The following is a 12,409-nucleotide window of genomic DNA, read 5'->3' on the forward strand; positions in this document are numbered from 1 at the left end:
TGGCGGTGTCGGAGCAATGCCGGTCGGAGGCGCCGCTGCGTGATTTGGAGCGCTGTTGAGGGCATTGTCAGTGCGCCGTATGTTTGAATTAACAGTCGCAAATGCTTTCGCGTTCGAATTACCGGGCGTTTTCGCCCATAGCAATACACATAACTTTGACGGGATCACAGCGTCAGTTCAAATTAAGCATGTTCGAGTTAACGAGATTAGATTCTCAATGCTTTCTGTGGGTTTTCCTCGCTCGCATTATATGCGGGTGAAAACTTTTTTTTTCGTTATAGCTATCCCCAAATAACACCTCGTATTATATGCGGGTCCGTATTATACGCGGGTTTTTACGGTATATGTGGTATCGTTATGCATGAATTGCACTGTACAACAAGCTGCTTTGAAAAAAAGAACGAGAAACATCTTTTTTGTGATTTTCTGTTGCACCTTGCCTCCAAGCGGCCGCCGGCAGAAGCTGAAATTTGACGCCATAACACCTACGCACGTGCGCGTGGCCAAGGTCGACCACAGCCGTTGCAGTGTTTTCGGGGGTGTCGGTCCCTTGCAGCGTTTGTTTAACCCCTTTCGGCGATCTTTGCACGTGGTCTGTCCAAAACATTATCCCCGTCGGCGCTCCACGCAGGTGGTGCGTCTTACATGTGCCTTCCCGCGGTCGTCGCTAGGTATTGACGCGTCTGTCGCAGCGGAAGGAAATGCCCAGACACTGCTGTTACAACAGCATCGTCGGTCGTGACACGCCGTTGCACACGTTTCCCAGAGACGAGAAGGTGCGTGAACTTTGGATACCTGCCCGTCAGCCATCACGCCCAGCCTGGAGACCTCTAAAAAATGACTTCATTTGAGCGGACCACTTCGTTGACAATGATTATGTGACCAGCCCGGCTGTGCTGAAAAGCTTCGGCATGCCGCTAAAAAGGCAACACATAAAGCCTGACGCTGTGCCCTTGGTCTTCTCACGAAAACGCAAGGCAGAAATGATCAGCGGCGCATTTGAAAAGAGGAGGCAAAAAGATGGCGGTACTGTTTTTGTTCACTTGCAGCCTTCTTGAGCAGTGTGAGGGCGAGGCTGGGGCGAGATGCCCGAGGCTGGGCACGAAGGCAGTAATGCAAAGCATAGTAAAACAATACAAGGCTAGCGAGCGCGACTCACGAGAACAGTCCTACATGGCAGCGGGGCAGACACACACACTGCTCTGCTTCTCCACAGGCTAAAAGCAGTAAAAACTGGGGAGAACGCCAGACAGGTGCTGCCATCTGTCGGGCGGCTGGCGAAGTGGACGTGCTTGGAGGTACCGATTCCTCACAGCAGTTGCCTCACGCCGACGGCACTCCTATTCAGTCATCCACGCAGTGCTGAAGTATCCCGCAGCTGCCTCGCATGCGTGCCCTCTTGAAAAAGCAAGTTTACAGAGGGAAATGACAAATAATTCTTGCACAAGTATCTGGTGCAGAGCAAAATCTTCGCGCTACGGTTCGCAAAAAACCTGACAGGCACTTTCACGGCCGCCTGCTCTTCTTCATCGCTTGATGCGGAAGGCTGGTAACAGTAAGCGGTAATATTTCTTGCAAAGTTCAAATAGTCCTCGTTTTCAGATGTGTACTCATCGCTGGTAGAGGCACCAGAACTTGAATCCATGCTTGCGATGGCGACGTCGGCGCTTCGAATAACCGCGGCCGGCCGGCTGGCTATCCAACGAGGGTGTCGTGACGTCACGCCTTCCAACTCCCGCAGGTCGGGCGGCGAGGGGCGCGCTCACAAAAACGGCAAAAATAAAGCCATCAGCTCAAAAATGAGCTAAGTGACTACTTCTTTTTGGTGTAATCACAAACTGAGGATTCATTTTCAGTATTTTCGTAAAATTTTCAGATTTTGTGTCCGCATCCCTTTAAGAACATCAGAACAGGCAATGAGACGTGGGTTTATGGCTGATATTGAAACGAAGGTGTAGTCGTGCAGTGGGTGGGCAAAGGGTCTCCCCCTTCAAAAAAAAAAAAAAAAAAAAGAGAAAAAAAAAAAAAACACGCATGAGTTGGTCAAAGATCAAGGTGATGTTGGTTGTGTTTTTTGACTGAAAAGGCATTGTCCCTCAGGAATTTGTACCATGTGATCAGATGGTAAGCAAGGAAGTCTACCAGGCAGTTCTAGCGCAATTTGAGGGATGCTGTGCACAGTAAGAGACCTGAATTGCGGGGATAACAGACTCGGATGTTGCATCATGACAATGTGCCGGCTCACGCGTTGCTCCTTGTCCGCAGCTATCTAGGACAACATCACACACCCGTTGTGCCCCATCCACTGCATTCTCCGGACCTAGCCCCAGCAGACTTGTTCTCGTTTCCAAAACTTAAAACCAAATTGAAAAGACGTTGTTTCCAAACCATAGAGGAGATTCAGGACAACACAATAAGAGACCGCCATCTATTCTTTCCTCCGTCGTCTCCTCTCCTAAAGCGCGTGCTTTTTTCTTTATTTTTTGCTTTCCAAAGCAAGTCGACGGTGGCGGCCTTAGAAAGTCCACGTTGAAACTTTCAGGCCGGGCGCGCGCCGCCGCCGCAGGCAACTGCGGCTGCGCAGAGGACTTTAAGCATGACTCTGAGGCAAAAAAAAAAAAAAAAAATATATATATATATATATTGTGAGGGGGTTTATTTATACAGCAGTTAGGGCTACGCAACAGCCTTGTCTCAAGAGCGTCGGTCGCTGTCTCGCGCTCTTCGGGCTGCAGGACTTCGTCCTCCTCTCTCAATGGCTGCGGACTCTCTTCCCCACTACATTGGCCCCGGCGGCGAAGAGGAGCCATCCTGGCGACTCAAGGTGAGGCAAGCACCAGAGGGTCGTAGTAGGGCTTTAAGCGGCTCACGTGGACTGTGTCACGACCGCGGCAGCGTCTGTCCGTGGGAGGTGTCACAGGCTCGACGACGTAGTTCACCGGCGATGTGTATTCAACGATCCGGTAGGGACCGTGATATTTCGCTGCAAACTTGCGGGAGAGACCAGGGGTGGGGCATGGAATTGAAAGCCACACGAACGAGCCAACAGGGAAGGTAGGGGTAGGTTCAGCCGAGTCAAGGCGCTCTTTTTGAAGACCTTGTGTCACTGATGTAAATGAGCGTGCGAGTTGGCGGCACTCTTCGGCGCATTGAGCAAGTTCTGAGGCTGGGCGGTATTCGGATGCATCCGGGCGGTATGGAAGTATAGTATCCAGTGTGGAAGATGGCTGACGTCCGTATAGTAAAAAGAAAGGGGAAAATCCAGTGGTGGCTTGCGTGGCTGTGTTGTAGGCATATGTCACAAACGGAAGCACCAAGTCCCAATTAGAATGGTCGGAGGCTATGTACATGGAGAGCATATCACCGAGTGTTCGGTTAAAGCGTTCCGTCAAGCCATTAGTCTGCGGATGATAACTTGTAGTGGTGCGATGAATGATATTGCACTCACTAAGAAGCTCTTGGACGACTTGAGAAAGAAACACACGACCTCGGTCGCTAAGCAGCTCGCGTGGCGCACCGTGGCGAAGAACGAAGCTGCGCAACATGAATAAGGCAACATCACGAGCTGAAGCTGTTGGAAGAGCGGCGGTTTCGGCATATCGAGTGAGATGGTCGACGGCCACAATAATCGACCGATTGCCCGCAGGGGTGGAAGGAAGGGGTCCGTACAGGTCGATGCCGATCCTATCAAACGGGCGAGCGGGACACGGCAAAGGTTGTAATGGGCCAGGCGTGTGACAAGTTGTTTTCCGGCGTTGACACGCAATGCAGGAACGAATGTACTTGCGGACGTATGTGTACATTCCACGCCAGTAGAATCGCTGGCGCAGTCTATCATACGTTTTCAAAACGCCAGCATGCGCGTTTTGTGGGTCTGCGTGAAAGTGCGTGCACAGGTCGGAGCGCAAATGGCGAGGTATAACAAGAAGCCACTTTCGACCATCGGGCTGGTAGTTGCGGCGGTACAACATGGCGTCCCGGAGCGCATAATGAGGTACTTGGCGACGAAGGGCACGAGAGAGCTGTGGGGCTGGTGTCGTCGAAGGCATAGAGAGAACGTCGATCAGTGAGGCGATCCAGGGATCCTTGCGCTGTTCTGAAGGCATGTCAGTGATATCGATGTTAGCACAGGAAGTCGCGGAAAGGGAAAGAGGCACGACGTCACAAGGCAGGGGCGAGCGGGAAAGTGCGTCAGCGTCGGCGTGCTTGCGTCCTGAGCGGTAAATGACGCGAATATCGAATTCTTGTAGACGAAGCGCCCAGTGTCCAAGTCGACCTGACGGATCCTTCAGTGAAGCCAGCCAACAGAGCTAATGATGATCGGTGACGACATCAAACGAATGGCCATACAAGTATGGGCGGAATTTCTGCAACGCCCAAACAATTGCCAAACATTCCTTCTCGGTAACCGAGTACTTGGACTCTGCCTTGGTAAGGGCACGACTCGCATAGGCAACAACGTACTCAGAGAAGCCCGGCTTACGTTGGGCGAGGACAGCGCCAAGGCCGATCCCACTAGCATCCGTGTGTACCTCGGTCGGAGCGGTAGGGTCGAAGTGACGTAGGATGGTCGGTGAAGTCAAGAGACGACGTAGTGTTGCGAAAGCCTCATCACACGCCGGCGACCAACCAGACAGACAGCTATCGCCGCTGAGCAGCTTCGTCAGTGGTGCTATTATAGAAGCGAAGTTCGGCACAAAGCGGTGAAAGTAGGAGCATAGACCAAGGAAGCTGCGAAGCGCTTTCACGGTGGTAGGCTTCGGGAATTCAGCAACAGCACGAAGTTTCTGCGGATCGGGAAGGATGCCGTCCTTAGAGACTACGTGGCCAAGGATGGTGAGTTTGCGAGCGCCGAATCGGCACTTCTTGATGTTAAGCTGAAGGCCTGCGCGCGTCAAACAGCTCAGTACCTCGTGAAGCCGACGGAGATGACTGTCGAAATCAGGGGAGAAAACGACGACGTCATCCAGGTAGCACAGGCACGTCTTCCATTTCAACCCACGCAAGACACTGTCCATCATCCTTTCGAATGTGGCTGGGGCATTACATAGGCCGAAGGGCATAACATTGAATTCGTACAGCCCATCGGGAGTTACGAAGGCAGTTTTCGGGCGATCGGATGGTGCCATAGGGACCTGCCAGTAACCGGACCGTAAGTCTAGTGATGAAAAGAATTCGGCTCCCTGCAAGCAGTCCAGGGCATCATCGATGCGTGGCAGGGGATACACATCTTTTCGAGTAACTTTGTTCAATCGGCGGTAGTCAACGCAGAAGCGGATTGAGCCGTCTTTTTTCTTGACAAGAACAACAGGCGACGACCAGGGGCTGCAGGACGGCTGAATGATGCCACGCTTAAGCATGTCGTCAACTTGTTCGGCGATCACATGACGCTCAGCAGGGGATACGCGGTAAGGGCGCTGGCGCAGAGGCGCTTGTGAGCCGGTGTCAATCGGATGGAGAACAGTATGCGTGCGGCCTAATGACGTCTTCTGGCAATCAAACGAGCCTCGAAACTGGTGGAGGAGTGCAAGAAGTTTCTCGCGGTGTACCTCTGCAAGTTCGTCGTCGATGGCGGAGCCGAACATACTTAAAGGTGCTCGATCAGGCGTACTAGCAGCAGGTGTCAGGGCACTAAGCTGCAAGTTGTCCATGTCGTCAAGGCAGAAGATGGACGATACGTCGAACGCCTGAATTGTGCCGATACACTCTCCACGGAGTAAGGTTGAGGGAACCGGCAACGGATTCATAACAAATAAGGATGTGGTGCCGTAGGTCATGTCGAGAACGGCAAAAGGCAACGTGAGATTCCTGCGGTGTTGAATGGTCTCGAAGGGTGTAAAGAGAACTGTAGACTCACGAACAGCGGCACAGGACACGGGGACAAGGACTGCACTACTGGGTGGTATGGTCGTATCCTCGGCGACAAACAACTTGTTCATTGTAGGTGCAGACGACGCGGAACACAACGGTGAGAACGCCACCTCGGCACGAGCACAGTCAATAACAGCATGATGGCGAGAAAGAAAATCCCAACCGAGGATGACATCATGCGAACAGGCTGGTAGCACAAGAAACTCAATGGGATAAACAACATCTTGAATTATGACGCGGGCTGTGCAGGCGGCTAACGGCTGAATATGGTGTGCGCTGGCGGTACGGAGGGATAATCCCCTTGACGTCGTTGTAACCTTCCGAAGCAAGTGGCAAAGTTTTACATCAATCACAGAAACGGCAGCACCAGTGTCCACAAGCGCAAGGGTACGAAAGCCATCCACAATAACGTCAATGAGGTTCGCTGGAGAAATTCGAGGACTTGAACTTTTCGACGACGACGCAGTTCGTGCCTCGGGAACTGCGACGTTTAGTTTTCCGCTTCAGAAGGGCAGGGTCGACGGCGCATAGGTGACAGAGAGCGACGTCGGGGGGATGGAGATCGGCGGGTAGCTGAGGGCAGGCGCTCGGGCGAAGAGGATTGTTGTAGCCGTGCTGTGCCGTTAAAGCGCCCAGGATCGTAAGCAGACGGTCGCATGACATCTATTGGAACAGGAGGGCGACGGCGACAGAAGCGTGCCACATGTCCTGCATAGCCGCAAGAATAACAGATAGGGCGATTGTCCGCAGTGCGCCATGGATTTGTGGGGACTGGTCGGCTGAACGGAACTGGTGGGGGCCGAACGGGTGCCGACGCGGAAGAATAGGTCGGTTGACGAGGCGGCCCGGCAGCGACGACTTGCGCATACGACAAGGGCGCAGGCTCCGGAGGTGGCGGACAAGCGAAAGGCAAAGCGTCAGTGACTTCTCCTTGTATAACTTGGCGTATGACTGGGGCCAGATGTTGAGCCTGGGCGGGCTCGGGTGTGCTCGATAAAATGGAAAGCTGTCGGGCGACCTCCTCACGTACAAACTGCTTGATCTGAAGCAACAGTGCATTCTGGTTGCCCAAAGTCAACGCCGCGATCGAGTCGTTCTGTTCCAGAGGGCGGCGAGTTTGGGCGCATTGCTTGCGCAATTCGTCGAAACTCTGGCACAAGCTGACGACATCGGCGACGGTTTGTTGGTCTTTTGCCAATAGCATTTGAAATGCGTCATCAGCTATTCCTTTGAGGATTTGCTTGATCTTGTCCGACTCGTGCATCGACGGGTTTAAACGCTTACACAAGTCGACGACGTCTTCAATATAGCTGGTGAAGTTCTCACCGGGTTGTTGAGCACGTTCACGAAGTCGCTGTTCTGCGCGGAGTTTGCGTACCGCGGGGCGGCCGAAGATTTCCGAAAACTTTGTTTTGAACGAGGCCCAGTTATTAATCTCCGCTTCGTGGTTCCAGAACCAGAGACTGGCGACACCGGTCAAGTAAAAGATTACATTAGTCAGCCTAGTCGCATCGTCCCATTTGTTGACTGCGCTTACCCTCTTGATAAGTTGTCAGCCAGTCCTCGACGTCTTGATCATCAGTCCCGCTGAATATCGGTGGGCGACGCTGAGGCAGCACGCCGGGACAGACGGTGGCTTGAGTCTGAGAGGAGCCTTGCGTGGTGGTTTCTTCCGCCATCGCTGACGCTGGAGGTAAGGTACGGCTTCGTAGTTCCAGGTTGGGAGACTGGGATCGATACCCAGCACCTCCACCAAACTGTGAGGGGGTTTATTTATACAGCAGTTAGGGCTACGCAACAGCCTTGTCTCAAGAGCGTCGGTCGCTGTCTCGCGCTCTTCGGGCTGCAGGACTTCGTCCTCCTCTCTCAATGGCTGCGGACTCTCTTCCCCACTACAATATATATATATAAAGGTCAAAGCGCGCGCTATCATCGTCCAATCGGAGATACAGGAGAGAGCGAAGCGGCGTTGATCAAAGGATGGCGTCCACAAGGACCTCCAGTTCCGAGCGTATTAACTGAAAAATTTAATTAACCGGAGTGGAATTAACGAAAATGTACTGTAGTAAGTTCCAGAATAATTGCTCATGTTCGCTTACATCCTAGAATTTACATTCAACAGCATTTGTGTCATGCAGGCAATCGGATTATACAAGACTCTTACACCAAAGAATTGTTGACAACAGCCAAGAATTTTCGACAAATTCAAGAGACAGTCACTGTCAAGAATGCTTAGGGTGTGTTCAGATAGGAACAAACAGGCTGGTCCGATGACTATTTTATGTTTTTGACTATATTTTGACACAGGATAGAAAAATGTGTCTGATAAAAGGAATGCACTTTGGCTTTCTTAAATATTGCGTAGATTTTTGGCAAAAAGATGGTACCTCCCAGAAAGTGAAAAGTTATGTTGAGATTTGTGAATTTGGAGGCTAATACCCTTATCACACAGCAAATTTAATGTAATTTCCACAGAATGACATTAAGTGAACTTAGTGTCTCTATCCCTACGTGCTGTCAAATAACAAAAACAAATGTCATTCGGAGATCATGACCTTGACCTCGGAAAAAGCAGAACCTAATAAAACTTTCATTTAACACGTGTATATCTTTTAAATATAGTCGAATCACGATAATCCAAAATCGAAGGGGCCCGAAAATTTGTTCTAATTAAAAAAGTTCGAATTAACGGAAGGACGTATTTTTGAAGTATTCGAGCATTATAGCAAGATGAACGAACAGTGCGGGTTGTGAAATTTCGCGGCGCGCAAGCGCATAGCGAGTTGCGCCCACGCTGGCCAACGCTCGGTTCCCGATAACGGCAGAAAGCGAAACTTAAGGGAGCGGACGCGAGCGCGGAGACCGTTGAAGAAGAGGGAGGAGGGCGGCAGGAAAGCGGATTTGGCCTCGGCAACTCCGCCGCTTCGGTGGCAGTGGCTTCCGTGGCTCCCCTCGCCCTCTCTCTCAACTCCCTCGCAGCTCCCTCACCTTCGACTGTCTCCGTGTGCGCCCGCTGGCACCGCCGGTACAGCTAAAGTCCCTATATAAAAAAAGTACCGCCATCCTTTGATCAACGCCGCTTCGCTCTCTCCTGTATCTCCGATTGGACGATGATAGCGCGCGCTTTGACCTCTTTATATATATATATATATATTTTTTGCCTCAGAGCCATGCTTAAAGTCCTCTGCGCAGCTGCAGTTGCCGGCGGCGGCGGCGCACGCCCGGCCTGAAAGTTTCAACGTGGACTTTCTAAAGCCGCCACCGTCGACTTGCTTTGGAAAGCAAAAAATAAAGAAAAAAGCACGCGCTTTAGGAGAGGAGACGATGGAGGAAAGAATAAATGGCGGTACTTTTCTTACATAGGGACTTTAGCTACAGCCAGTTCGGCGCAGATTAGCGTCCTTGAAGTTTCATTTTCTGCCGTTATCGGGAAGCGAGCGTTTGCCGGCGTGGGTGCCTCCGCTGCCGGTCCAGCCGGCGCGGCGCCAGCTTAGGGTACGGCCACGCTAGCGGCAAAAAACGCGCGCCTCATGCCGCGAGTGGCAAGTTTTCGCGCGTCAACGCCTTGGCGTGAGGCCACCGTGGCACGCACGTCTCGCCGCGCGGCAGCGCGATAAGATCTCCCGCGCTCTGCGAACGCGCGAGCAACACCGCGAGCGCTCGTTGTTTCATGTGAGAGACGACGATCGTCGATTGAAAACCCGGCGCGGACCGGCGGCGGTCCGGTAATTTCTTTCTCTATGGTCCGGTTGTGATGGCTCCGTGACGTTACCCTCGTCACTCTTGATTCGTTCATCTCGCGGCACGCGGCATTTGCCGCAGAAATGGGTCTCGAACCCATTTCGCGCGGCACGCCGCAAAACCACCGATTCCTGCAGCTTTTGCCGCCCACGGCATGACACGTTTCCGCGCGTTTTTGACACGTGTCTTTGCCGCGCGTTTTTGCCGCTAGCGTGGCCATACCCTAAAGGCCACTCCCTGAAGTTTCGTTTTCTGCTGTTATCGGGAAGCGAGCGTTTGCCGGCGTGGGCAGTTCGTTGGCTGGACTGGGCCTCCGCCGCTGCATGAAGGGGTCTCTCCTAAGCTTTTGCTCTATGGCGGTGTCGGAGCAATGCCGGTCGGAGGCGCCGCCGTGTTATTCGGCGCGCTGCTGAGATCATTGTCGGTCCGCGGTATGTTCGAATTAACCGTCGCAAATGCTTTCGCGTTCGAATTACCGAGCGTTTTCGCCCACGGAAATACAAATAACTTTGATCGGACTAGAGCGTCAGTTCGAATTAACGAGATTCGACTTAATACGTTTTATTATTAAATGCTGCTTTAACAACGCGGCAAGCATCTCAATGCACTCGCTTTCCTGCGAGGACTTCATCACTCGAAGGACTGCTCAGCGGCATTGGATTGCGCATTATTGCTTTTTATTATATAACCTCATGACGTGGCGCCACCTCATGCACGCACGAGGCCACACTTTTAGTCAGCCAGAACTTTTTTTTTTTGAAACAGCAAAAATTTTAAACAAAGACAGTAATTATTTGAAAAATGAATTAGAGAACTTATCTTTGCAGTAAAAATAGATGTAAACTATTTGCAAACTGTAACAACATTTTTATCGCACTTCACCACACATCGAAACCACCAGACCATCACTGGCCACTTCATCCACATTGTGGTTCCTCAACAGTTGGTCCTCGCAGCCGCTTCCTGCCGTCTGCCGTTATCGCAAGCATCATGTTGAAATGCTGTTTTTTGGCAACTGTTTTGACAAGTACGCCGTGTGCGTCTCTTTGCTCGACTGTCCTGCTCATCGGCATGTCAAAGTTTATTGGTATCTGATCAGCACTTCTGTTTTGTGAGCAGATAAACTCTCTGTCCTACAGCAGGCACATAACTCAACTTTGGACCCATTGCACACAGCGAAACCAAAGACAGGCAGAAAAGCAGACTAGGCTGACCATGTGCTGGCCGCCCCTCCTTCACTTGGGACGCATTGTGCGCACGCCGTCTCCTTTCAAGTCAGAGTAGAATCCGTAAACTGTGTTAAGTACTGTTGCGGAGAGCCAGTTGCCATTTTCCTTTCTCTCTCTTGAGCCTGTGCGGCGCCTTTGCGCCAGCACTGGCAGCAAGCATGCGGCAAGAGCAGGCCTAGCGTTATCGCGGTCACTGCTACCGTCAGGTCCTAAACGACTGTGATAATGTGCAGCCTGTTTTTACTGCATGCTTCCCGCCAGTGTTCTCTCGTCATGGCTTTGCCATGGACGGGCATCGAGATTAAGTGAGCTTACTTTAAACACATGTGCAAAAGTAAAAGATCCTAGTCTCTCCTAAAAACTATAGCACGGCCGTTCGATCGTGGGACCGCACAGTAGCAAAGTTGGGGGTGTGTTCATTACGTGAGGGGGGAAAAATTTTTTTTTCTAGCGCCCAATTTGGGGGTGCGTCCATTACGCGAGTAAATAGAGTATTAGAAAATATTTGAATTTATGAATAGTCACTATTGGATTCAAAGAATGAGTCAAATAGGACATTATTTGATTTGTTATTCGAAAATTTCGATTATTCAATACCACACCCCTAGACATTAAATTTGCTATGTGACTGTGGTATTATACCACAAGAACTACAACACTGTACTGAGTAAGGCTTACTAAAGTAATTAAAAATACTTTTTTTTATATATGCACACACAAGCTCAGTTCTTCCTGGTGCAAAATAAAATAGGAACAATGTGACAAAGCTCTTACCACAGTCCCTGTCTGTCTCCCGTCCACCAGAATTCGGGACAAGTAAGTTCACAGTGTGCCGGTTTCACAAGCAAGTGCTGGCTCACATTACAAAGGACTAAAATTCTTCATTCTAAAATCCTCCATCACATACATGGGTCTTCATTACGAGTGAACTTTTAATACGGACTTCTTGCGCCCCCCAGCAACAAGCTAGCTAGAACTGCAATTGCCACATGGCGGCGGCCTCTACATCTGCTATGGCCAGCAATGAAAAGTGTGGAGGAGGCACCTGTAGGAGCTTGAGCAGCTGATAAGCCATGAGTTCCTGGCGCAGATCATCACCACACTTGACAATGGCTGCCCGCAGCTGCCATCCGGGCAAGTGGCTGTACGGGGAGGACTCTCGAATGCGCTGCACCTTCTCTTCCCAGGGCTCCTTGAGGGCAGCCGCTGATGGGTCCTCAGGATCACGCTGCACATGAGGAGGTCATCCATTAATACTGTTCAGCCCAGTATGCCAAGAATGAGTGCAAAGTAAAGCCACGCAATGACAGCCTCTTCTAAGCATATACTTATGCAGCAAGGAGCCTGCTCTCAGTACTCCCACCACCAGCTAAATCTTGTTCTTCAGCAATAATGGCAATGGGGACTGCATCTTGCAAGAATGCAGTGAGGAAGTCCCAAACAAACCTGCAAATCCAGGCTTGCGCAAATATTTTGGTTAGAGGTTAATTCGAAGCTAACAGTTCAAATACGTAGGAAGTGCATAAGCCAGAAGCTGAGAGGGGCTCCTTTGCAAGAGCACAGCCTCA

General features: G+C 51.2%; 1 protein-coding gene across 2 annotated transcripts in view; it reads right to left on the minus strand.

Moving 5' to 3' along the window:
• LOC119460547 (phosphatidylinositol 4-kinase beta) overlaps positions 1 to 12,409 on the minus strand; it is a 74,189-nt gene that overhangs the window by 8,570 nt on the left and 53,210 nt on the right. For both annotated transcript variants that reach the window (XM_037721479.2, XM_049672733.1), the window contains exon 12: positions 11,887 to 12,069. In XM_037721479.2, the coding sequence (XP_037577407.1) occupies positions 11,887 to 12,069 (183 nt within the window). The remainder of the gene's footprint in view (positions 1 to 11,886; positions 12,070 to 12,409) is intronic.

This window comes from Dermacentor silvarum, chromosome 8, assembly GCF_013339745.2.
Source record: "Dermacentor silvarum isolate Dsil-2018 chromosome 8, BIME_Dsil_1.4, whole genome shotgun sequence".
NCBI classification, from domain to species: domain Eukaryota; kingdom Metazoa; phylum Arthropoda; class Arachnida; order Ixodida; family Ixodidae; genus Dermacentor; species Dermacentor silvarum.